The 22,653-nt window shown below is 37.8% G+C and overlaps 3 protein-coding genes across 3 annotated transcripts; all 3 read left to right on the top strand.

Moving 5' to 3' along the window:
- Nucleotides 1-1,165: 1,165 nt before the first annotated feature.
- On the top strand, nucleotides 1,166-3,452 carry LOC133729054 (ATP-dependent Clp protease proteolytic subunit 4, chloroplastic). Its single transcript, XM_062156532.1, has 2 exons — nucleotides 1,166-1,653; nucleotides 2,712-3,452. The coding sequence occupies exons 1-2, from the start codon at nucleotides 1,247-1,249 to the stop codon at nucleotides 3,193-3,195; spliced, it is 891 nt and encodes a 296-aa protein (XP_062012516.1). The 5' UTR covers nucleotides 1,166-1,246; the 3' UTR covers nucleotides 3,196-3,452.
- Nucleotides 3,453-4,679: 1,227 nt separating this feature from the next.
- LOC133729053 (twinkle homolog protein, chloroplastic/mitochondrial) lies at nucleotides 4,680-16,642 on the top strand. The gene is made up of 21 exons (XM_062156531.1): nucleotides 4,680-5,095; nucleotides 5,191-5,309; nucleotides 6,014-6,069; nucleotides 6,154-6,211; nucleotides 6,322-6,432; nucleotides 6,561-6,650; nucleotides 7,480-7,560; nucleotides 7,886-7,951; nucleotides 8,041-8,163; nucleotides 8,791-8,838; nucleotides 8,928-9,013; nucleotides 9,106-9,169; nucleotides 10,141-10,323; nucleotides 11,330-11,461; nucleotides 11,916-11,977; nucleotides 12,899-12,982; nucleotides 14,343-14,474; nucleotides 14,970-15,066; nucleotides 15,142-15,276; nucleotides 15,480-15,547; nucleotides 16,169-16,642. Exons 1-21 carry the CDS (start codon nucleotides 4,825-4,827, stop codon nucleotides 16,215-16,217), a joined length of 2,115 nt encoding a protein of 704 aa, XP_062012515.1. The 5' UTR covers nucleotides 4,680-4,824; the 3' UTR covers nucleotides 16,218-16,642.
- Nucleotides 16,643-17,828: 1,186 nt separating this feature from the next.
- LOC133729052 (patellin-4) lies at nucleotides 17,829-20,083 on the top strand. Its single transcript, XM_062156530.1, has 4 exons — nucleotides 17,829-19,031; nucleotides 19,116-19,240; nucleotides 19,341-19,488; nucleotides 19,580-20,083. The coding sequence occupies exons 1-4, from the start codon at nucleotides 17,919-17,921 to the stop codon at nucleotides 19,832-19,834; spliced, it is 1,641 nt and encodes a 546-aa protein (XP_062012514.1). The 5' UTR covers nucleotides 17,829-17,918; the 3' UTR covers nucleotides 19,835-20,083.
- The last annotated feature ends 2,570 nt before the right edge of the window (nucleotides 20,084-22,653 follow it).

Below are 22,653 nucleotides of genomic sequence, written 5' to 3'. Positions count from 1 at the left end.
ATATATAACTATGTGGAGTGAGTGTATATTAACTTTGAGGGTTCAGGGCATCAGTATGTACTTGGTTTAAAAAGGAAAAAGGTTTCCATGTATTTGTATTGATGACTGAACGTTCACGCATATATAATTATGGGGTTATATATCGATTTTTAATTGTGTTAAAAAATCAGGGGCGTGACATTGAGTTTCCACCCGTCCTATTTCTTGACCAGTCAGTTACTGTTCATTGAAATTTTTTTAAATTTGTTTATTGCAAAATTGTAATTTCTTGATCGGCCATTTCCACTCCAATTTGCGGCAAAGTGTTGCTTCATGCCCCTCCATAACTCGGTTTTTTTTCGATCTTTGCCCAAAGCCGGATTTTGGCTTACATATTTCCAAGACTTGCACAATTGAACATCTTCCTCATTTGTCCATCTCCTCCTGGATTCCGCATTTTCATCTTCACTTTGATCTCCCTCTTATCCGGCCACTGGACGTGTGTTTCCCCTTTGTTCGGCTATATTGGATATAAAAAAATTTGGAAGATGAGAGCTATAGGAAGTGGAGGAAGAACACCTTTGTGTAACTATGAAATATAATTTTTTGGGTGTGAGATGTAAAATAAATGGTAGGTATTTATAGAGAATTTTTAGGGTTTTTTTAAAGAATTTTTTTTTGTTACCGTTTGTTAATTGCTTGCCGTCGGATCTCCATCTTAATTGAAACCAACGACCCAGATTATTTGACCGTTGGTTTCGAAAATCCAAACAAGCCAACAACTCTTTGCCATGTTCCCTTCTCTGTCCCATTGATTGTCGCTACGCGACAAAGCCGCGATGCAGAAGGCGTTTGGCGCTACGTGACAAAAGAATGGCCATCACGCGCGTCTTCATCGCGTCATGCTCCCTACCCCTTCCGCTTACGTCAGCCACGATCCTTGATGGGCCGAGCTGGCAGACTTCTTCGCTTGGGTCAGGATTTTGTCAAGGCCTTGCCCTATTTCTTCAACTAGGTCATGAAAAACCATGTTTTGGCTGGTCAAGGAAGGCCCGGTGGAAGGATGGTTTTGGTGTTTGAACTTTGAAGGTCACCACCTCACCAAATCTAGGTGGAGGCTGGTCAAGAAGAAACCGGTGGACTTGCTCTTAAAAGATAGATATTTTAGGCCCAATTGGTCTGTAACCTCTATACCTGCCCTCATTTCACTGTTTCTTCTATCAAAATCTCAGCTGCTCTCTTAGACACACTACCCATCTCTGCAACCATGGACGTTCTCTCAATCTCATCCCCTCTATTCTCCTCGACTCCCAAGCTCTCCCACTCCTTCGCCCCAAAACCCATCTCCTACTTCCCCACTTCTTCATCTTCACGACTCCCAACCATCAAATCCGTCTCTCTCCAAACCCCAAAACCCTCTTTCGCCTCTTCCAAGCCCCAGTCAGCCAACCCTTCGCTGCTTCTCAACTCCGCGCCTCAGACGCCGGCTACGGCCATGAGAGGCGCCGAGGGCGACGCCATGGGGCTCCTGCTCAGGGAGAGGATTGTCTTTTTGGGTAGTAGTATTGATGACTTTGTGGCTGACGCTATTATCAGCCAGTTGCTTTTGTTGGATGCTCAGGACCCCAAGAAGGATATCAAGCTCTTCATTAACTCCACTGGTGGCTCTCTCAGGTTCTACATGCTCTTTTCGCATCTGGGTTTCTTTCAATTTTGTGTCTTGTTGTTTGAATATAGATAAAAATGTTAGCTTTTTTTAGACTTAGCTGCAGTTCTGAGTGGTAAAAAGGACTAGTTTCATTTGGGGGGTGGACGTTGATTTTGACATCATGAGTTATTGATTGTTACTAATTGGTGTACTAGTTTCTTCACTGGGTGTGTTGAAATGTTTGATAAAAAGGACTACTGAGATAGTGTTGTTCATGTGTAATGAAGACTTGAAGGTGTGGTGCTAGTTGTTTGTTTTATGAGAATAGAGTAAGGCGCTTATATGGGGGTGAGACTAGGAAGAACAGTTGAGTTTGATGTTGGCATAAGCAGGGTTCTAATAAGTCAGGGAAGTGTGGCAATGACACACTTTACCATCCCACGCTAGCTCTTCCTGTTCCCAGTTGCCTGTTAACGGTCAAAGTTATTTGTATAAATACACATGAATTTAGTGCACATAACTCTATGTTATTCATTGTCCTTGTCATTCATCACTAGAAGAGAAGTAACCTAAGATGTCCGATGTAAGGTGATGCAATTGTGTTGAAAGTAATGATCCAATAGTTTGGATGGCTTCTTATCTTTTATTAGATGCGTAAGACTGAAGCTTAATCAAATATGGTATACCTTGTCGGATTTGTATTACCCTTGGGACTTACAGTTCAGAATAGTTTAGCAGTTGTAGTCCACCTCAGTTGGAATGTAGAGAGAAAAAGTTGGTGAAGGGTGACATCTAAAGTTGGGATGGATGATGACTATGCTATGATGGTGCTGTTTGCATTTAGCACGACCTTAAAATTTATGTGCTTAACAGATGAATGGGTTTGTTCACACGCATGCACAACTGGGTGACTCACTCACTGGAATCACTGAATGCAAAATTAATTTGATTGCATTGGGTGAACTCATGAACCTGTAACGAAGTGACTAAAGATCTTGCTTAATTAGTTTCATCTTAAACATTGTCTGCTGTATATGCTTCATGATCTTGTTGATTTCTGACTTGCCTTTTTCTGTTATGTCAGTGCCACAATGGCTATATACGACGTCGTTCAGCTTGTGAGGGCTGATGTCTCCACGATTGCGCTGGGCATTGCAGCATCTACAGCTTCAATAATCCTTGGTGGTGGCACCAAAGGCAAGCGTTTTGCAATGCCAAATACACGGGTTATGATTCATCAACCTCTTGGAGGAGCTAGTGGCCAGGCTATAGATGTAGAAATTCAAGCTCGAGAAGTCATGCACAATAAAGACAATGTCACAAGAATTATTTCACAAGTAACTGGTCGTTCATACGAACAAGTTGAAAAAGATATTGACAGAGATCGCTATATGTCCCCCATAGAAGCAGTAGAATATGGAATAATTGACGGAGTTATTGACGGAGATAGTATTATTCCTCTGGAGCCTGTCCCAGACAAGGTAAAACCAAGAATGAGTTATGAGGAAATTAGTAAGGATCCAATGAAGTTCTTGACACCAGACGTCCCTGATGACGAGATATATTAGTTTTGGAATATTTGATTGAGAGGTACACCAAGCTTACACCAGTCTCACGGCTTTCTGATTATGTGTTAATTGCATATAACTTTGTGCCTAGGCCTGATATTTGAGAACCCAAAATTTATGTAATTAAAGCATTTATGCTTTTTCATTCCAAAGTTTCAGTAGTAATTTCAGTTTTTATCATTAATAAAACTGCTACATGATAACCTTAATTTGTTTTGTTGGAATTGAGTATCACAGCAACTCCTGTTTTTACGCTTTTTACTGTGAGTATGATGAGTTAAAGATGATTTTGATTTATGTATTTGAAGATTTGAAGATTCTGGATTGGGTAGAGAGTGCTTGGGAAGTCATGGTCTTTGAAGCAGGGATACCTTTTCAAATTGGTTTCGTTGGGTTTTAGACTTGTAGAAAAACAAACTTGTGGTGCATATGAAAACTCGCAGCATCACACACCAGAAAAGTCAAGCTTTTCTTTAATAAAAAAATGGGAGATTGATCATCTGCTTCATGAGTTGCTGCGGAAACTTTTTCAGATTCGCTTTATTTCCTTCCAATTCCAGAGTGATAGAATGCAGGCGTTCAACTGCATCGGCATATAGCAAAGATACTTGTTGGTTACAGTACGTGGTTTGGTGTCATCATTCGTCTAGACTTCAATTAAGGTTTATATAAACCTAAAATCTATAGGCTCTGTCCCATCATAATTTGCATCCGGAAAGCTTTATCCAATTTCTTGTCAAGGACTCGAATCAGTCAAATGGTAAGAAGAAAAGGCTGTTGTCTGCCAGTCTACAGCACATCCTTTCACTCTTTAAGTCTTAACTTAGGCGCCATATGGTTTACAGATTTGTGTATGGATTTGCTCATCCTTTAGCATATTTCGTATTTGCATCTTTGAGATGATTTTTTCTTTCCCACCCGCAAACCGAACATGGTCTCTCTGAAGTAGAAAATAACACCTATGAACCAAAGACATTTTTTTGTTATTGCTAGTCGTTTCTTGATTTCGCAAAAGAAGATGAGGTAAAACCAAGTTACATAAGAATTGGGATGAAATTTGCTGTCCCCAAAAACCATGTGCCAAGCCTGTTTCCATATTCTGATTGGTCCATTAAGATTAGAAAATGAAAGAAAGATTAAGATAATGATTTTTTTAATCATTCTAAGCCAATCAAAACATGGGAATAGTGTTGGGAGAGGGTTTTTGGGACAGCAGATTTCATCCCATAAGAAATTAAATGAGAAATAAGCTAAATCGGATACCAATCCTTTAACATCACAACTTGCACCAAAAGTAACTGAGGCAATTTCTAAGAATATAAAAATATGAACTGTCCAAATTAGTAGGAGGGGCTTTTGCACTTCTGCCAAAAAAGAAAAGAAAAAAGAAAAAATCTCCGGGTTGGGCTCGGGTACGGGTTGTCGGTAGAGAACTGGGGACCGGGTCTTGGTGAAGGTTTTAGAACAGGGGCGCGCAACCAAATAAACCAATCGACCTTAAACCCCTCCTCCTCCTATCCCTTCTCTCTCTTCTTGAAGAGCCATGGAACCCAGTTCAACAAGAAGAAGAAGACCCACTTGAAACCATAAAGCTCTTTCCAAAAAACCCAGTTGCTTTTCTGCAGAACTATGCGTCTTCTTCTTCTTCTTCATCGACCTCTTCATAAGCTTTCAGCCTTATCCTCAAGCACTGCTCTTCTTATGGGTTCCAAGCAGCTACTAAAGTCCACACCTTTCACAAACCCATCTCCTCCTTCTTCACAAACACACCCCTTTCACTCTCACAGACTCGTTTTCTCTGCATTTCCGCCTAAACCCAGGTCCAAAGCTCGGCCCTTTTGCCTCAGGACTAATGGGTACTCTTATGTCTCACATGCCAATGTCAAAACCCCAAAACTAGGTACGGCCCTTGAGAATTCTCTACATTTAGTTTTGCTTAATACAGTAGTATGTGGTTTGGATGTTGTTTAATTTTGTTGTGTGGATTGTGTGCAGCTGATTTGGAGATAACAGATGAGCAGAGATATGAGGCTTTGACGAAAAAGTTGAAGGAGATTGGCATTGATGATGAAATATGCGAACCAGCGCAGTATGGCCACTTAATTTGTCCAATGGTATGTTATAGTTTTATCAGCTAATCTTTTGGAGTTTAGCTTGGTTCGGATACGAAAATGTAAGTTTATGTCATCTTAATTTGTCCAATGGTATGTTATAACAAGTATTGGTTTAAAAAACAGTGTTGATTTTGAGTAGACAGAACAGAAACAAACAATGTAGGATAGGGTAATTCTTCAGAGTAGCGGGAAGTTATTACTTTCTTGTATATGAAAGCTTAATCTGTCGATTACTTACTGTGTTCAAGCCTATACAATTCCAATTTTTAGGAATAGCCAGGTAAGAGAGACCTTTCAATTCAGAAATGACCCATGTCAAAAGGGAAATCCAAAACTTAACACTCATAAGTCCTCGCGACCAGCCGCAATCCACTCTTCAAAAGTTCTCTGTCCCATTCTGCCATAGAACCATGGCATTTGAGAAGAACAAAAGGAATCTTTCTTGGCATTTCCTTTTCTCAGGGCTGGAGACACATTTACAGGTGGAACAGGCCATAAAAAAAGGGGAAAAAAATTAGTGGGGAGTAGATTAAGGAGATTTTTGATTTTCTTGGGATTTTTCTAGTGGAGAAACTTAGGGAATTGGAGTGGACATGATGTGCTACAGATCGGCTTGGAACAGTATATATATTTTGTTTTCTTTAACTGAGTAAAATAAAGAACGAAAGTTTGAGTGTTAATCGATTTGACTTCTCTTATGCTAGTGCAAAGGTGGCGATTCAGAGGAAAAGAGCTTATCCATTTTTATTGAAAAAGATTGGTATGCTTCTCTTCTGCTAGTGTTTTCTTCCTATTTTTTAACTGATTGCAAGTCTTATTTATATTGGCACTTTTGATTTCCTAGGAGTTATGCTACTTGGCAGTGCCATCGCCGAAAATGTGATTGGAAAGGTAGAACAATGGTATGATGGTTTCTGTATCCAAGTTCTGTTCAAAATAAATGTGTATTGCAATATATTGCAAATCAATTGATGCGAGAGTCACTTGGGCTACTGGCACGCTTTTCTTGCAGGCATTTGCAGGAAGCAAGTCTTCTTATAAAAAATCAAAGAATAGCACGACAGATAAGACAAAAAGGGAAATCGCAGTGGAAAGTTTAGGACTGGAACCACTTTGTGAGGAGGTCAAGACCTATTATTTTCTGAAGTTTGACTGCTTCTTGTGTGACACTAATACCGACACTATTATCAGTAAATTATGGTTTTCTTTCTTACTGCAACCTGGATTTATATTTATCTTACCTTGTTTCAGGTTCTTGCATTTTTTTCGGAGCGAGGAATATCAAGGGAAACAGTACAGAGGAATAAAGTAATGCAAAAGCGTTGTTCCATAACAGATCAGGTGCATGATGCTAAAGGGAAAAAACAAATTTTTCCTTTTTCAGCTTTATATTTGGATGTTCATGATCTTTGCCTTGTATACTAAATGACTAGAACAACTGTATAGCTGAGTAGTACAGTAATCTGGATTATTAGACTGTAGAAGTATCACCATTTTCATGCAGCCATCAAAACTGAAGTGCACTGATGAAATGGGATCAGAAGTTTTGTTGATAAACATGAAATAATAGTACCTAATGGGGCTATCTATTATGACTTTAAGTTCCATATGTCAATAAATTTCCTAATACATGCATACCCTAAGGAAAATGGGCACAAAATTTTCTATATGTCAGGCAGTTCACTTAAGTTTGTCATGGATCGAACAAAGGATTCATAATGGTTGGGGCTTTGCACTTCGTGTATATGACATTTCTTCTCATAATTTGTACTGTATGCGTCATTATTGTGAACCAGCTACGTCCTATGGTTACAATTCTGATAAGTCACGTTGCAAAGATTGATTGATTCTAATTAATTACAAATATTCATATTTGACTTTCATTTGTTCAATCTAAAGCATATGAATTTCAAAAAAAAAAAAAAAGTGCTGATGTAGTGTACTCTACGACATATAACTGCAGAAAGTTGCATTCAAGTTTAACTGTCCCTTTAATAAAAGACTGAGCTTCAATTATCTCTATAATATGAATTAAGAGACTTGGGGACCTGAGGTGAGAAAATCATTATCTCAGTCCTGACTTCTGAGGCAAATATTCCATCCTTGTCTCTTAAACCTAATGTTACTAGTATTCTGTGGTACCTAACTGCTTCTGAATTTTTATATGCAGATTTCTATTGCATTTACTTATTGGAGGAATGGAAAGCTGATTAGTTGCAAGTATCGGGACATCAACAAGAAGTTCTGGCAGGTTCTTGCAATAAATGATACTTTATATATACGTTGTATATTTTTCTTCTTGTATTATTTGCAGTCATTCTTCGTATGATCCTCGTAACATATTTTTCTCTTTCGCAGTAACAATATATCTTTCTAGAGCCTATATGCGCATGAACACTAACGCATATAGCATAACAATACATGGGCTGATATCATTGCCCCTATGTTGGGATGATTTTGAACTTTTAGATATGATCCACATAAGATATTGTCTGGCTTATTTTTTTTTTCTTTCCTCGCTTTAAGAAGAATCAAGTTTCAGTGATGTTTACATGTTCATTTTGCTTTTATCTCAGGAGAAGGATACTGAAAGGATTTTTTACGGGCTGGATGATATAAAGGATACAAATGATATCATCATTGTATGATTTCCATCGTCTTGTCAGTTTATGATGCCTTAAAGAATATTGTTGCCCCACCTTATATCTATTTTCTTTGTTTTATAATTTAGGTAGAAGGCGAGATGGATAAGCTTGCAATGGAAGAAGCTGGCTATCGTAATTGCGTGAGTGTGCCTGATGGTGCTCCTCCCAAGGCTTCTCCTCCCGATAAGGATGTGCCACCTGAAGAGCAGGTTTGTGTCTCTATATCCTTTTCTTACTTTGATTCATGTAACTTATTTACGAATGGATATGCAGTTTGGGTTGCTCCACATATATTGATGTTTACCTGATTTTTATCATCCGAAGCAAGTTTAACTCTGAACCTCCTCCATGTTACATAAAAACTGGATATACATGAAAAGATCTTGATAACTTGAATATTTTAACATGTTGTGTTGGACTGGACTGGTTTCAGTGGCTACTGTTAATCCAAATCATCCAATACACCAAATCCCAAAGTTCTGTTTCAGTCAGGTCCCTATATTCTCATGGTAGTTCCAGGGATTATATCGAGAGGTGAAAAAGGAGCTATACAGGACACTAGTGTAATTGACTCAATAATTACCAATATGCATAAAGAAACACAGATTGGAAAGATAGTGATCATGCCATATATCCTTGCAAACTCAAATATGACTTTTCTCAACCAAAATTTGGCGTTATTTTCTTACTATTTCTTTACTTTTATTAGTTTATATTATTATTTGTATAATTTGTTAAGGCACGGCAGAGAATAATCTACTCACTAGACAAATTTATTTTTTCTTATCTTCATACTATTTGGATCTGATGCTCCTTTGTCTCTTCTGTAAAGCTAGGATACAAAGTATCAATTTCTGTGGAACTGCAAAGAGTACTTAAAGAAGGTTGGCAAATACATTTCCTGCTATTGGATTAAAACACATCAGTACAGGAGTTCATGGATTTGGCTCCTAATTTTAATTGATTTTGATAGGAATCACGCATTATACTTGCCACTGATGGAGATGGGCCTGGTCAAGCCCTAGCTGAAGAACTTGCCCGCCGCCTTGGAAGAGAAAGGTTTCTATGATTGTCTCCATCTTTTGGTTAAGTTGAAGCAATCTTCATGTGCATTTGGTAGAAATGACTTTCCCCTGTCCGTGTTACTGCAGATGCTGGCGAGTCAGCTGGCCAAAGAAAAATGATCAGGTTGAACACTTCAAAGATGCAAACGAGGTCCGAGACATAGCATATATACTGATGCAGATTTAGTTTAATATCATTTTTTGTTTAATATTATCTCGTTCTAGTGGCCAATTTCTCCCCTGACAATAAAATCGTTCAATTGCACCTTAGCTATTCTAATTTCTGTCATTATTCCCCTTAGCTATCATTTTCTGATGGCTTCATCCAATTTTGCCACTAAGCTGACCTCATGTGCCTTACACTAGAAGGTACTTTTGTCCATTTCATTTCACCAAAGGTCAACCTCCAAGGGAAAGCTGAAAAAAAAGACATAAGGCCTCAAGTTTTATGAATCAAACATTTATTTTTTATTATTCAATTTTCTCACATGTTGGGCCTAGGCAATATGTAAAATACAAAAATAGTCTTAGATGAAGTGAAATAGATGGTGAAATTCAGAAATTGGATGACATCATCAAAATTGATGGTTAGGGGGACAGTGGCAGAATTAGAAAGTTAGGGTGCAATTGAACAAAATGTTTTTGTGAGGGGGTAAATTGATAACTGAGTGAGAATTTAGCGGGAAAATGAACATTTAAGGCTATTTTCTCTAATTTGTTGTTTGATATACAAGTATAATGATTAAGAGAAGATCATTTTAGAATAGTTTCTAACATTCAATATGCAAACATGTGCATGTTCCAACATATATGTATTCATATGAAGCTGGTGCAATTCTGGTTTCATAATAGCATATTCTTGTGAGTTGTGATATTATCTCTAATATGCATGATACAAATCCTCAATCAACATGCTGTAGAGGCAACAGATTAAGTATCCAAATCTGGCGAAACATATTATGCGAAGATTTGTATTATATGCATCTTCTTCTGGAACTGAAAATGATCTTATCATTGCCATGTCAATGTTTTTTTCTGAACATCCATCCGACATATTATTTGATATTTTACTTTGAGATCACTGTAGCAATCCTTACCATCCCTCATAATTTTTCTGTGCAGGTTCTCATGTATTTGGGACCTGCTGTATTGAAGGAAGTAATTGAGAATGCTGAATTATATCCGATACGTGGATTGTTCAGATTTCAAGATTACTTTGATGAAATTAATGCATATTACCATCGGACATATAAACATGATTGCGGTGTCAAAACTGGGTGGAGAGATCTGGATGATTTATACAATGTAAGGATACACTTATGCATTTCTAAGTGATATGTAATACTGGACACATAATTCTTGTTTAAGTTGAGGTGATACTAAAATGTACGAGAACATGACTACATTAGAATTTATAAATATCAGATGAACTTGCTCCAGTTGTTAAACTTCGCTTTTTTTTTTCCTGGAAGACATGCTAATCTTACTTTATTGCACTTAAATCATATGATCTATTGTTTTACTAATTTAATTTGCCTTTTCTGTCGGTTAAAATGACTTAAATTTAGCTTTAAAACACAAACTTAAGTTTGATTTGTATACTTATTAGAAATACAATTTTGTCTTGGTTATTCCATCTCCTTTTGAGAACGAAATTGCTTTTGACAATTTATCAATGCTTTCAATAGCTTTAAAACACAAACTTAAACAGATTCCCTGCTCCTTCTCTTAATTTTTGTTTTCTTTGAAGTAGCCGGTGGGTAAAAGTACACTTTGCAGATCTGAGTTAGGATCTTTTTCGAACTTATGACTGTGCAACTGTATAACAAAAATCAGGCCCATAAATATATTATTTGTGTGCTTCACAATTTAGGCATAGTGCGCATCCAATGACCGAAGCATAGTCATTGTAAAGCAGATGAAACTATAAAATAAAAATGTGCACTGACCATATTTTAATTTGATAAATTAAGTGAAGATGTCCTCTTAGATAACATACTTATAATTGTCTTATGTGATGCGGTAATCCTAAAGCAGAATCTCTCTCTCTCTCTCTCTCTCTCTCTCTCTCAATAGATGGCAAACTGATAAAGGGTACTCTTTTTATATTTCTTAGTATTATCGTTAGTTGTCAAGAATATATTTATATAGTCAGTACTACATTTTTGTTCTTTTGTTATCTTATATTTTGAAAATTATGCTGGCCAGGAGTTGAGGACTAGTGTAGAAAGCGCGCACAAATACACACACCCATACATTTTAAATGTATATAATATATTTTTGTTCCTAATGTTTATGTTGTGATTTTAAGGTTGTCCCGGGTGAGTTGACTATAGTAACAGGAGTTCCTAATTCAGGCAAGAGTGAGTGGATTGATGCTCTCTTGTGCAATCTCTATGAAGGATATGGTTGGAAATTTGCACTTTGTTCCATGGAAAACAAGGTAAAGCTTATTTAAATATTTGAACTTTCTGTTTTCTCCTATATGGAACTTATTCCTTCTGATTTGGATATGTGATTTGTAGAGAAAATAATCGCTTAGACATGCTTTTAATTTGAAAGATGTTAAAACTTTTTGAATTGAGAACAGTAAGAAATTCTGGATTTTTTTTGTCTGGTGGCCTTTTCCAAGAACTCTAAATTTGTCTTCTAACCTGCATATAAAGTGTGTATCCTTCATTGTCCGATAACAAGGTAAAATTGGAACTGGTTTTGTGACCTTGTGATCCTAATTATGTCTGAGGCTTATTCTTTAGACCACCTAGGGGTGTCTTCCTGTGCGAGCTATTTTAGGTGTAATTGCATTTCTTTCTAACCATATTCTCTCAAGTCATAGTTGCAGCTTTTTTTTTTTTGGTTACTCTTTCATATCAATCTTTTTCATTAATGATTTAAAGGTTAGGGAGCATGCACGAAAGCTGCTGGAGAAACACATACAGAAGCCTTTCTTTGATGGACGGTGAGTTTTTGTCAACATTCTTTGTTATTGCTCTAGATGTTGTAGGGGTGTGATTGTTGTCTATTTTACTAATGGACAATATTAACCGAGAAGGGCATGTTTAGGAGTGGAGCCAAGAACTTACTGATTTCAGTTCTTATGCTTTCAGCTTGCTATTGGTTACAAGAGGTTTATTCTATTTCAGTTTATTAGACTTGTCATATCCCATATGGCAAGCTATTTTTTATTTAGACTATGTTCTTCAACATTTTGAAAAATAAAGTTGGGAGTAAAGCTGGACTGACATTTAAAACAAAAAAAATAGCATAAACAAAGGGTGGAAAGAAAAAAATATCTCATGAATTGTCATCTGTTTTGTCCTCAATGACAAAGGTCTGAAAAATGATTTAGAACCTCTCTTCATGCTGACAAGTTCTGATCAGTTTTTGCAGTTTTACACCAACCAAACACTTTGGTTAGGTTTGGCATGGCCAAAAACGAAACTAATCCGATATAAATGTCTGGCTTTTTTTATTCCCAAGCATCCAATTCCTTAAAAAAACCGAAAGCAAGTGAAGCATTAAGAACTTCTGCATGCAGATGTGAACATATGATCTATAAAATGATGATTTTCTCTTTTGGTCAATAAATTTGACTTATATATATATATATATAGTATGAATATTCTGTCCTGGTGGGTCTGCCTAGATAGTTACAAATTGATTATCTAACAGTGATTCTTTCTTGAATTTTTATTATTGTTATTCTTATTATTATTATTTTTTGTCATTTATTGCAACTCATCAATCTACATCTTCTAGTATTTTCACAGTTTATAAGTTGCCTTTATTTGTGTAAATCGGTGCTATGGTGCTTTTCCAGTAGCTTAAGATTATTTTTCTAATGCATTGTCAATTTCAATTTTGCATTGGTTGACTATAGCTATGGTGGTCCTGCTGAACGAATGAGTGTTGAAGAATTTGAGCGTGGGAAACAATGGTTAAATGACACATTTCACCTCATAAGGTAGGCTGCGGTATCAAGTCAACTGTTTTGGACCTTGCATGATTTTATGATCAATTATTGTTCTGGAAAATGTACCTCATGAGTTGTGCCTAATTTAGCCTAGATTGTATCATTGTTCTGCTGTTTGTACTGTTGTTAGGGCTTCTGTATTGCAATGCAAGCATTAGAAGGGTCAACATAAGTTTGTTATCTCACTGTTGTTAAAACCAAGCTATTATTTTGGGGAAGATCGACTTTATCAGAATCTAAATTACTTAACACTTCTTTCCTTAAACTAAAAAATTATCCGCACAGTTACTTTTAAATGGGTTTTTTTTGTTAAGACAACTCGATGCAATTTATCTACCCATTTGGATCTAGTAACTTTCTACTTTCTGACCTTTTGTTTTTCTTCTCTTCCTGTGTGGAACACTAGTAATGGTTTGGCTTGGTTTCAGTTCGGTTGTACTCTGGCTTAATTTTGTGGAGTCTTCAATGGGCTGCAGCTAGCTTGAGATCATGGATTCAAAGGAGTTGTGTTAGCATAAAATCAATGACTGTCATCACCTTTTTAAAAATTGCCAACACAATTGGACAAAGAAATTAAATTGTAAACACAGTTTCCATGCAAATGGAGTTCCAATCCTTGCTTACTGTAGTTTTTTTTGGAACAGGGCATGGGAGGTTGAACTGTGATCATACTTATCAAGAGGTTAACAATTGCACTAGATTTATCTCATATCTTGGGCTTAGTCGTCTATCAACCATCACTTTTGGGCTTAGGAATTGGGAGGTGCCATCCCTAGACTAGTTAGTTTTCTGTCATGTTCTTAGAATCCCTTTGGTCCACCTACAGATCCAAATTCCACAGCTGCTTTTGCATGGGGCAAGTTATCCTCGTGGTCTACAACAACAGTAACCATGAGGAACTTCAAATAAAAATAGAAATGGAAATTAGCTGACAGGGACCTGGAAAAGGTGAAAAATGAAATCACAATTTATTTTTTTTGGCAACGGCTTGGTGATCTGATCTATTCTATTTGGCTTCATTCACATCTTTTGGTGCTATGGTTGAGAAACTTTGTTCAGTCTTTTAATTTCTTTTGGGAAGAATTTACTCTATTGGTTACTAGAACAAAATTTTGAGATTGCTATCATGTTTGAATGGCTGCAATGATACAAGAACTACTGAATGAGCGTAGAATGTTTATGCATTGGGTCTTCTTTGAGAACCATGAGGTTATATCTCTGATTTACCAATCAATTATAAATTGTAGACTTCATGCAAAAAATTACCTTCTGGATTAAAAGTCTATGATTCCTTTTTTCTGAGTTCTGATCATATTGGGGCGCTTTTGATTTTACTCCTATCATGTTACAGGTGTGAGGATGATTCCCTTCCAAATATCAAATGGGTTCTTGATCTTGCACGAGCAGCAGTACTTAGGCATGGGGTGCGTGGACTTGTAATTGATCCTTACAACGAGCTTGATCATCAACGTCCACCAAACCAGTGAGTCTTTTCAATACATTGTGTGTCTTGTGTTTTCTAATATGTTGCTGTTTTATATATGTACACGTGAACAAGCCAGGAATAATGCTGAATTTCATACTTTAAAGTTTTTACTCTATTCTTCAGTCTTCCTAGTATTGGTGGAATTTTTGCTGGTATAAACCATTGGACATTCAAAGAATTGAGTTATGGACCTGTATGCATTGGTGATTAGCCAAATCTTGTATTTATATACGGACTCTTTCCAACTGTTTTGCATTGATTATAAGTACAGCTAAGCATTGGTATTTGTCTTTATTGATTAATTGGGAAAGAAATAGGAAATTGGGAATAGCCATCATATTCACATAATTTAGGAGGTACCTCTTACCATGCTTACTATGGTGCTCATCAAGTTCCTTTTACTTTAGCTGCATGCCATAACTCTACTGTATTTTCTTTTTTGAACAATTTTTATGGTTAGCTTAACGAGATTATTACCAATACTTGTAACAGGACAGAAACAGAGTATGTAAGTCAGATGCTTACCAATGTCAAACGGTTTGCTCAGCATCATGCTTGTCATGTTTGGTTTGTAGCACATCCCAGACAGGTTGGGCTACTTTGACCATGACCATGCTCAATTTTCTTTTTCATGTTATTTCTCTAATTATGTACCTTGTAACAGTTGCACCATTGGGTAGGGGGTCCTCCTAATCTTTATGATATAAGTGGAAGTGCACATTTCATAAACAAATGTGACAATGGAATTGTAATTCATCGTAATCGGGATCCAGAGGCTGGGGCCCTTGATCAAGTACAGGTGAGTATACCTAAATTTTCCACGGGCAATTACACATACACAATTCAATTCTTCCTCTGTTCCCATAAAATCCCACCCCTGGCATTTAACAAACCATGGCCATCACTTGTGAATTGTGATCCTAATTTTATCTTCTTCTTTTTTCCTAATTGGTGTGATTGATGCTAAGTGTTGCTATCTAATTTATAAACTGCAATTCACAGGTCTGTGTTCGTAAGGTACGGAATAAAGTCGCAGGAACCATAGGTGACGCCTATTTGTCATATGATAGGTATGGTAAAACGTTAAGATTGTGGTTTTATAGATTCATGTTTGATTCCAAGGATGAATTATACTCATGAAACATAATTGCTATATGTTATCCAGCTTTGAAATATCTATAGTAGCACACCAGTTGTACTTTTTTTTTTTTGGTTGGAAGCAACCATTTTGAAAGACTCCTTAATTTTCAATCAAAAAAGAAAGACTTTGTAATACAAAGTTTCTTTCGGTATAAAAGTCTTCTAGCTAAATACTTCTGTTGAGATTGTAGATTTTGAATATTGTTTTATGATCAAAAGGGGAAACATGGGAACTACTCCAGTCTTTTCTGTGAGGGCAAGAACCTGCTTTCTGGATCCCATTTGTGTCAATTATATGTCAAACTTGTATCATCACCTGAAAGAAAAAAAGAGGAAAAGATTAAAGAAAATAGACAAATAGCTATCCGAAAAAAGTGATTCCAACACATACTTTGATGCTACTAGATTGTTATTTTATTGTCAAGCCATTTGTTTAGTTTTCTTCTTATGCAATTATATTGTTCTTGCTCTCCGTCAGCTTTACATGTGAAATTTAACGGTATGAGCATCCTTGGAATATGCGTGATGTTTTCATTGTTGTGCTTGAGCAGGGCAACTGGTCGATACGTGGATATTCCGAAACCAAATGGGGGGAAATAGCTTATTCCGAAACCAATGAGGGGAAATAGCAAATTACGTGATCAATGCTTGTACAGTGGGAATATTCTAGCATCTGGGGTGTCTGGTGAGCTTACTTATGCCCTATGGTAAGCTCATCTTCATTTGATGAAACACCATGAGGGTGACAACAACCGAACAACAGCTTTGGCCATGATTAACGGTAGATGATTGAGCGGGGGGTTACCTTGAAATTTTGTATATTAGTTTCTTCCCAACTATGGGAGATGTGAGTTTTACTGATTTATTAGGTGGTACTCAAACAATGTAATAGGATCAAACTATTATTGCACCAGGCTCTCTCAATTTGTATTAAACTCTCAATCAATGGGGATTTCACCTTTGCTGTGTAGTTGGTGGACACAGCATAATTGGAGGTGGGTATACAAAAACGGCTAGATTGACGATCAATTAGTGGACCATAATCTCTTATCTAATTCACATGCTGCTACAGGTTAACCCAATAATCAGTTGCTTAAGGCCCAAGTCAAAAACAGAGTTGGTGCACCTCATCAGCCAATTTACTTTGCCAGGGCATCCGGGAAATCAGGAATTTATTTTATTTTTCTGAGAAAAAAGGGAATTAGATAATTGGACCCTACAGACGAATATAATTTTTTCTTTCTATAAAGAACCAAAAAGAATTGGACCGTTTTTCATGGGTAGTAGCTGGTTTCATAAAGAACTGGGACGTTGCATTCCTTTTTGTCTATGAATTTAAAAGACAATAGAACCTAAGCATATGAGATGTCTAATGATCACAAAGCAGGATTGTGAGCATGGAATATCTGTCATTTTCTTATATTAAATTTGATGCAAAGATAGTGAAATCCATAGTGAATCTTCATTTTTGTGCACTTTCTCCTTTAGTTCAATGATCACAATTCATTATTTTGTGGATTCTACACAAAGTTGACCTATGCGAGTAATCAACCAAGCTTAAAAGACCCTTAAGCCTATTGTGTTTTATCAGCACATTTGAATGACATTGAGTTAACTATTCGCTAGATAAAAAGAGTATCACTCTGATAATTAAAATACGAATAACCTCTCTCAAACCGACTTGTACAGAGATGACATTCCGAGGCTCCAAGCTGTCAAATTATCTCTCATTATTCTTGCCTTGCCAAATTATCTCTCATTATTCTTGCCTTGCCATTCAGTCTAGGTATTATTCTTGTTGGGAACGCTAATGACGGTTATAAACGAAATTTAAAGGAAAATCTAGCTGTACAATTAAAAAACAAACAAAGAGAAATCAAAAATTAATATTTGCCAGTGCAACAATATCAATGTCCCCATTGGCACAACGAAGACTTGGTCAAAAAACCAAGCAAATATTCGTTCTTTCACAACCAATGAGATGCTCCGCATGAAGTTAAAAGGCTTAAAGGCACTGGAGCTCGACCATACACAATCATTCTCTCCCTGGCAAAATGTGGGCCCCCCAGTTGTTTCCTCAACGGCTCCTCCTCCCTCCCTCCTCTGCGGTGGACTCCAGCTAAGTGACCGTTAGTGGGCCCCAACCCCTTTCGAAGTATATAGCCGTTACCATCCTCACCCTTAAACTCACAACCTCTCCTCTCCTCTCTCTCTCTCTCTCTCTCTCACACCAAAGCAAAGCAAGCAACTCTCTCTCTCTGCAATCCAATTTGTGTTTAGCTTTTTGGGTTGATTGAGAAAATGACTGTGGAGGAGACCCAGGTGGCGGTGGCGGTGGCGGCTGAGGTCGTGGAGGTTGAGGAGCCGGTGAAGGAGGTGAAGGAGTGCGAGAAGGCTGTTGTTGAGGGTTTGGTGGAGGAATCCGAGTCCAAGCCAACCACTGTTGAGAAGAGCACTTCTTATAAGGAGGAGAGCAACTATCTCTCTGATCTCAAGGAGTTTGAGAAGAAGGCTTTGGTTGAGCTCAAATCGAAGCTCGAAGAAGCGATTTTGGGCAACAACATTTTCAAGAGAGATGAGCCCAACAAGGTTGAGGAGAAGGAGAAGGCCGTAGCTGAGGTCAAGGAGAAGAAGGAGGAGAAAACAGAGGCTGCTGTGAAAACAACAGAGAAAACAGAGGCTGCTGTGAAAACAACAGAGAAAACAGAGTCTGCTGTGAAATCAGAGGAAACAGAGCCTGCTGTGAAAGCAGAGGAAACAGAGCCTGCTGTGAAAAAAGAGTGCTCTGAAAAAACAGAGGAAGGAGAAAAGGCACCAGAATTGGCTGAGAAGAAAGAAGAAGTAGCAGTTCCGGTATGCGAGGAAGAAGCGAAACCCGAATCCAGCGAAGTCGTCGACACAGATATCTCACTCTGGGGTGTGCCTCTGTTCCCTGGAAAAGGATCTGAGGGAACTGATGTGGTGCTCTTGAAATTCTTGAGGGCTAGGGAGTTCAAGGTGAACGAAGCGTTCGAGATGCTGAAGAAGACTCTGCAGTGGAGGAAGGAGTCGAAAATTGATTCAATTTTGGATGAGGAGATCTGCTCTGATCTGAGCTCTGCTGCTTACTTGAACGGCGTGGATCGCGAAGGCCACCCTGTTTGCTACAACATCTTCGGAGTTTTTGACAACGAAGAGCTTTACCAGAAGACGTTCGGAAATGAAGAGAAGAGAGGCCAATTCTTGAGGTGGAGGGTTCAATTGATGGAGAAGAGTATCCAGAAGCTTGAATTGAGGCCCGGTGGTGCTACTTCTCTGCTTCAGATCAATGACCTCAAGAACTCGCCTGGGCCAATCAAGAAGGAGCTTAGGGTTGCAACAAAGCAAGCTGTTGGGCTCCTGCAGGACAATTACCCTGAATTGGTTGCCAAAAATGTAAGCTTTTTCGACTTTTCTAACATATTTACTTTACCAATTTTGATAGTTGGTTCTAAATTGATGGGTTTTGTTTGATTGTAGATTTTCATCAATGTTCCATTCTGGTACTATGCACTCAATGCTCTGTTGTCTCCATTCTTGACTCAAAGAACCAAGAGCAAGTTTGTGGTGGCTCGCCCCGCTAAGGTCACCGAGACCCTTCTCAAGTAAGTCATTTTCTTCCATTATTAGCCATTAAAGATCTGATTTTGACTCCATTATAAGCTTGAAATTTGAGAAATGAACTAAAATTGTGTATATTTTCAGGTACATTCCAGCTGAGGAGATACCAATTCAGTATGGTGGCTTCAAGAGAGAAAATGACACCGAGTTCTTCTTCTCCGAAGATGGTTCTGTTTCTGAGCTAACTCTCAAGGCCGGATCAACCCAAACGATAGAGATTGATGTAGCTGAGGTACTAGTAATTTTTTTTATTTGTTTGATTACTAGTCCTATTAGGGTTTCAACAGATTGATTGATTGAAATGCTGTTTTTGATGTTGACAGGTTGATAATAGCACATTGGTTTGGGATGTGAGTGTTTTGGGATGGGAAGTGAATTACAAGGAGGAGTTTGTTCCTAGTGATGAAGGGTCATACACCATTATTGTTCAGAAGAAGAAGAAGATCGGAGCTAATGAAGGGCCTATTCGCAACACTTTCCGAAGCAATGAGCCTGGAAAGGTTGTCCTGACAATCGAGAACACTTCGAGCAAGAAGAAGAGGGTGCTGTACCGGCACAAGTCCAACAAGTGCTTTTGAGAATTGGAGCAGAGGGTTGAGGAAGAAACATGGGACATAGTGGGAGAGCATTATATATATACATATTAGAATTGATTCTTTTGCAGATTGGGAACAATAAGCGAGTGTGAGAAGATAGAGAAATTAATAGTTCATTCTTTGCAGAATCACTATGGTCCTGTGTTTGATATGTTTTGAAGTGTATCATTTCCTTCATTTGGGATTTTCATCCTGCAGACTTTGAGAGTGAAATATATATATATATATATTGGTTTATTCATTTGGAGACTCAAGATTTTCTTTCTTTAGTTGAATACCATTTGATTTGCTTAACAGGATTTGAAGATGAGCTCTGAATTAATCAAATCCTAAGATACCATCACAAATTCAAAACTTGAAAATTCCTCCATTGAGATGAGTTAAGCCCACTTGGGCCTCATTTGATGTTTTGGAAAGTAAGGGCAAGAATTGAGTTACAACACACTTGGGCCTCATTTTAAGTTATGAAAAGAAGAAAAGAAAAAGGAATGTTGTTATGAGTATGAAGGTATGAGAGAACTCCTTATCTGATTGACTGAAAGTTTTGCTTAAGAGGAGAATTTTCAAGAAGAAAGGGTTGATGACTTGGCGACCTTATCAAAGAGAGATGCAATCATTCAAACTGGCACTCCACCGATGGTTACCAATACAATCTTCTAAATTATATAGTTGGTGATAACCCTACCTAATTAAGTCATCATCTTGGGGAGGTAAACAAAGTGCCTGATCCAATTAAGTAAGCAGTTTACTAATAATTTGATAGAGACCTGGATTGATATATTGCTGGAAATTATGTATTCGAGTTTTTGCAGAATTTCGTTTGAGGTGAACCAAAGAAGACAATCACGTTTTTTTCTTTTTTCCTTCTTTTATATTAAAAGTCTAAAACTTAACCACAAAGCTGTATATGTAGACTGCAATAGGAATGCTTTGGAAGAAAAAGGTAAAATGAAAATAGGCTGCAGCAGAACATACCCTTGACATTGAGAACCAATTGTATAGTTGAGGAGAATGCAGCCCTGTTGTCTCGCCTTGCCAAATTAGATCAAAGAATGAAGCCATATCTTCATCATTTTTGTTTTGAGAGAAATAAGCCAAATCTGAAAGTGAAAGACGAAAAACAGTTTTCATAACTTGGATGAAAATCTCTCCTAGCAAATGGAAGGCCATCATTATACGGTTATACAACACAACATACTCACACACACATGATCACTATAATTTCCTGATTTTATTTTATTTTGTCTGTTTTTTATACGGAATATATGTAAAAGTGATTTTATTATCTTAAAATAGCAGAAGTAGTCAAATCGATTTTGTTTTGCCTTCATACAGAAATCCATGCCTAATGAACAATGAATACGGATATCAGTGTGCAGCTGTGCACAAAATGGCAGTGTATTGAGTAATTTTGCAAGATTAATTATCGATAGGAAAAGCTCAAATAAATTTTTAAATAGAAAAAAAAGGAATTTATAGGTATTTTGCAATACTCTGCAAATAAGGGAAGATTAATTTTTAAATTGGATAAACTAAATCTAAAAGATTGGTTTGTTAATATTATTTCACACCCTTAACCGTATGTATATAAGATGTTTATCTGAACATTAAACGATAATAAATTAATTTAGTCTTTTATTTAGCAATGAATACGGACTTTTGTGTTTATCTAAATTTATATCTTTAGTAAAATATTTTTTTTGATTATATCTTTTATTTTATCACAGTTATACCAAAAATACGAAAGGGTGTCATTTGCTCTATCAAATGACACGGTTAGTAAAATGTATTCAAAAGGGGCGTGGCTATTGGCCATTTTTCTTTTTTTTGAATAAAGGGCTGGTGCGGCTGCCCTCAAGCCTTGATTAATGAAACTATCGAATACAAGGGGGGGACATTGAGCCTAAACCCCTGATTACAATAAGCATCTAGAGTATTTTCTGAAATAATATCAGAAATCTCTACAGGAGACTTGTATTCTAACAAGCACCAACTAGCAAAGATTGCACAATTAGCTACTCCATTTGCTTTAACATAGCAGTGACATTGTGGAAAGATAACTCGATATGTAACCCGATTACAACATAGCATAAGTACCCGCTTTAGCACAGCTTTCCTACTATATTGCCGCAGAAAAATAAATCCGACGACACTTAGTCTCACCCTGCCACTAGGAGGTAGCGACCATTTGACAAAGCAAGGAGCTCGCCGCCTACCTAGAGCAGACAAGGCACTCTGAGTGCATACACAGGCAGTTAGCCCGACGAACCCTACAAAATACATGCAGGGACTTATTACACGCCAAAGGCGCGACAATACTAGCCAATTAAAACAAATAAAACTGAAATAGAAATAACATAAACCAGCCCAGGCCGGGCCGGGCCCAATACGAGGGCCCAAACCCAAGCCTCTGCCAAAGAAACAGGAAGTGCAGCAACCACCAGCCAATCATGGTCCAAGCCCAGCATGGCCACCTCCGAGCAACTGCCCACTACGCCGGACCGCCGCAGGACCGCCGCCACCATCGTATCACCATCCCTGTCACGCCATCGAAGAGCGCCACCAACCCACATCCATCCCCTCCCCATCTCGGATCCCATGGACCCAAACCGGATCAGGTCACTCCGATCCGATCGGACTCCAAAGGATCCCAGCCCCTCCAACGAAAACCTACTCCGCCGGACCACCGCCACCATCGTACCACCATCCCTGTCGCGCCACTGATGAGCGCCGCCACTCCCAGTCCATCCCCTCCCCATCTCGGATCTCTTAGACCCAAACCAGATCGGACAATTCCGGTC

The sequence above is a fragment of the Rosa rugosa genome, chromosome 2 (genome assembly GCF_958449725.1).
Source record: "Rosa rugosa chromosome 2, drRosRugo1.1, whole genome shotgun sequence".
In the NCBI taxonomy this organism is placed as follows: Eukaryota; Viridiplantae; Streptophyta; class Magnoliopsida; order Rosales; family Rosaceae; genus Rosa; species Rosa rugosa.
Note: the sequence above shows the minus strand (reverse complement) of the source record. Positions and strands in the feature narration are given on the sequence as shown.

Coding starts and splice junctions, on each gene's coding strand:
- LOC133729054 (XM_062156532.1), top strand. CDS start 1,247: ATGGACGTTCTCTCAATCTCATCCCCTCTATTCTCCTCGACTCCCAAG. Junction 1,654..2,711: donor TCCACTGGTGGCTCTCTCAG/GTTCTACATGCT, acceptor CTGTTATGTCAG/TGCCACAATGGCTATATACG.
- LOC133729053 (XM_062156531.1), top strand. CDS start 4,825: ATGCGTCTTCTTCTTCTTCTTCATCGACCTCTTCATAAGCTTTCAGCC. Junction 5,096..5,190: donor TGTCAAAACCCCAAAACTAG/GTACGGCCCTTG, acceptor GATTGTGTGCAG/CTGATTTGGAGATAACAGAT. Junction 15,067..15,141: donor TTGTAGCACATCCCAGACAG/GTTGGGCTACTT, acceptor ACCTTGTAACAG/TTGCACCATTGGGTAGGGGG.
- LOC133729052 (XM_062156530.1), top strand. CDS start 17,919: ATGACTGTGGAGGAGACCCAGGTGGCGGTGGCGGTGGCGGCTGAGGTC. Junction 19,032..19,115: donor CTGAATTGGTTGCCAAAAAT/GTAAGCTTTTTC, acceptor GTTTGATTGTAG/ATTTTCATCAATGTTCCATT. Junction 19,489..19,579: donor TAGAGATTGATGTAGCTGAG/GTACTAGTAATT, acceptor TGATGTTGACAG/GTTGATAATAGCACATTGGT.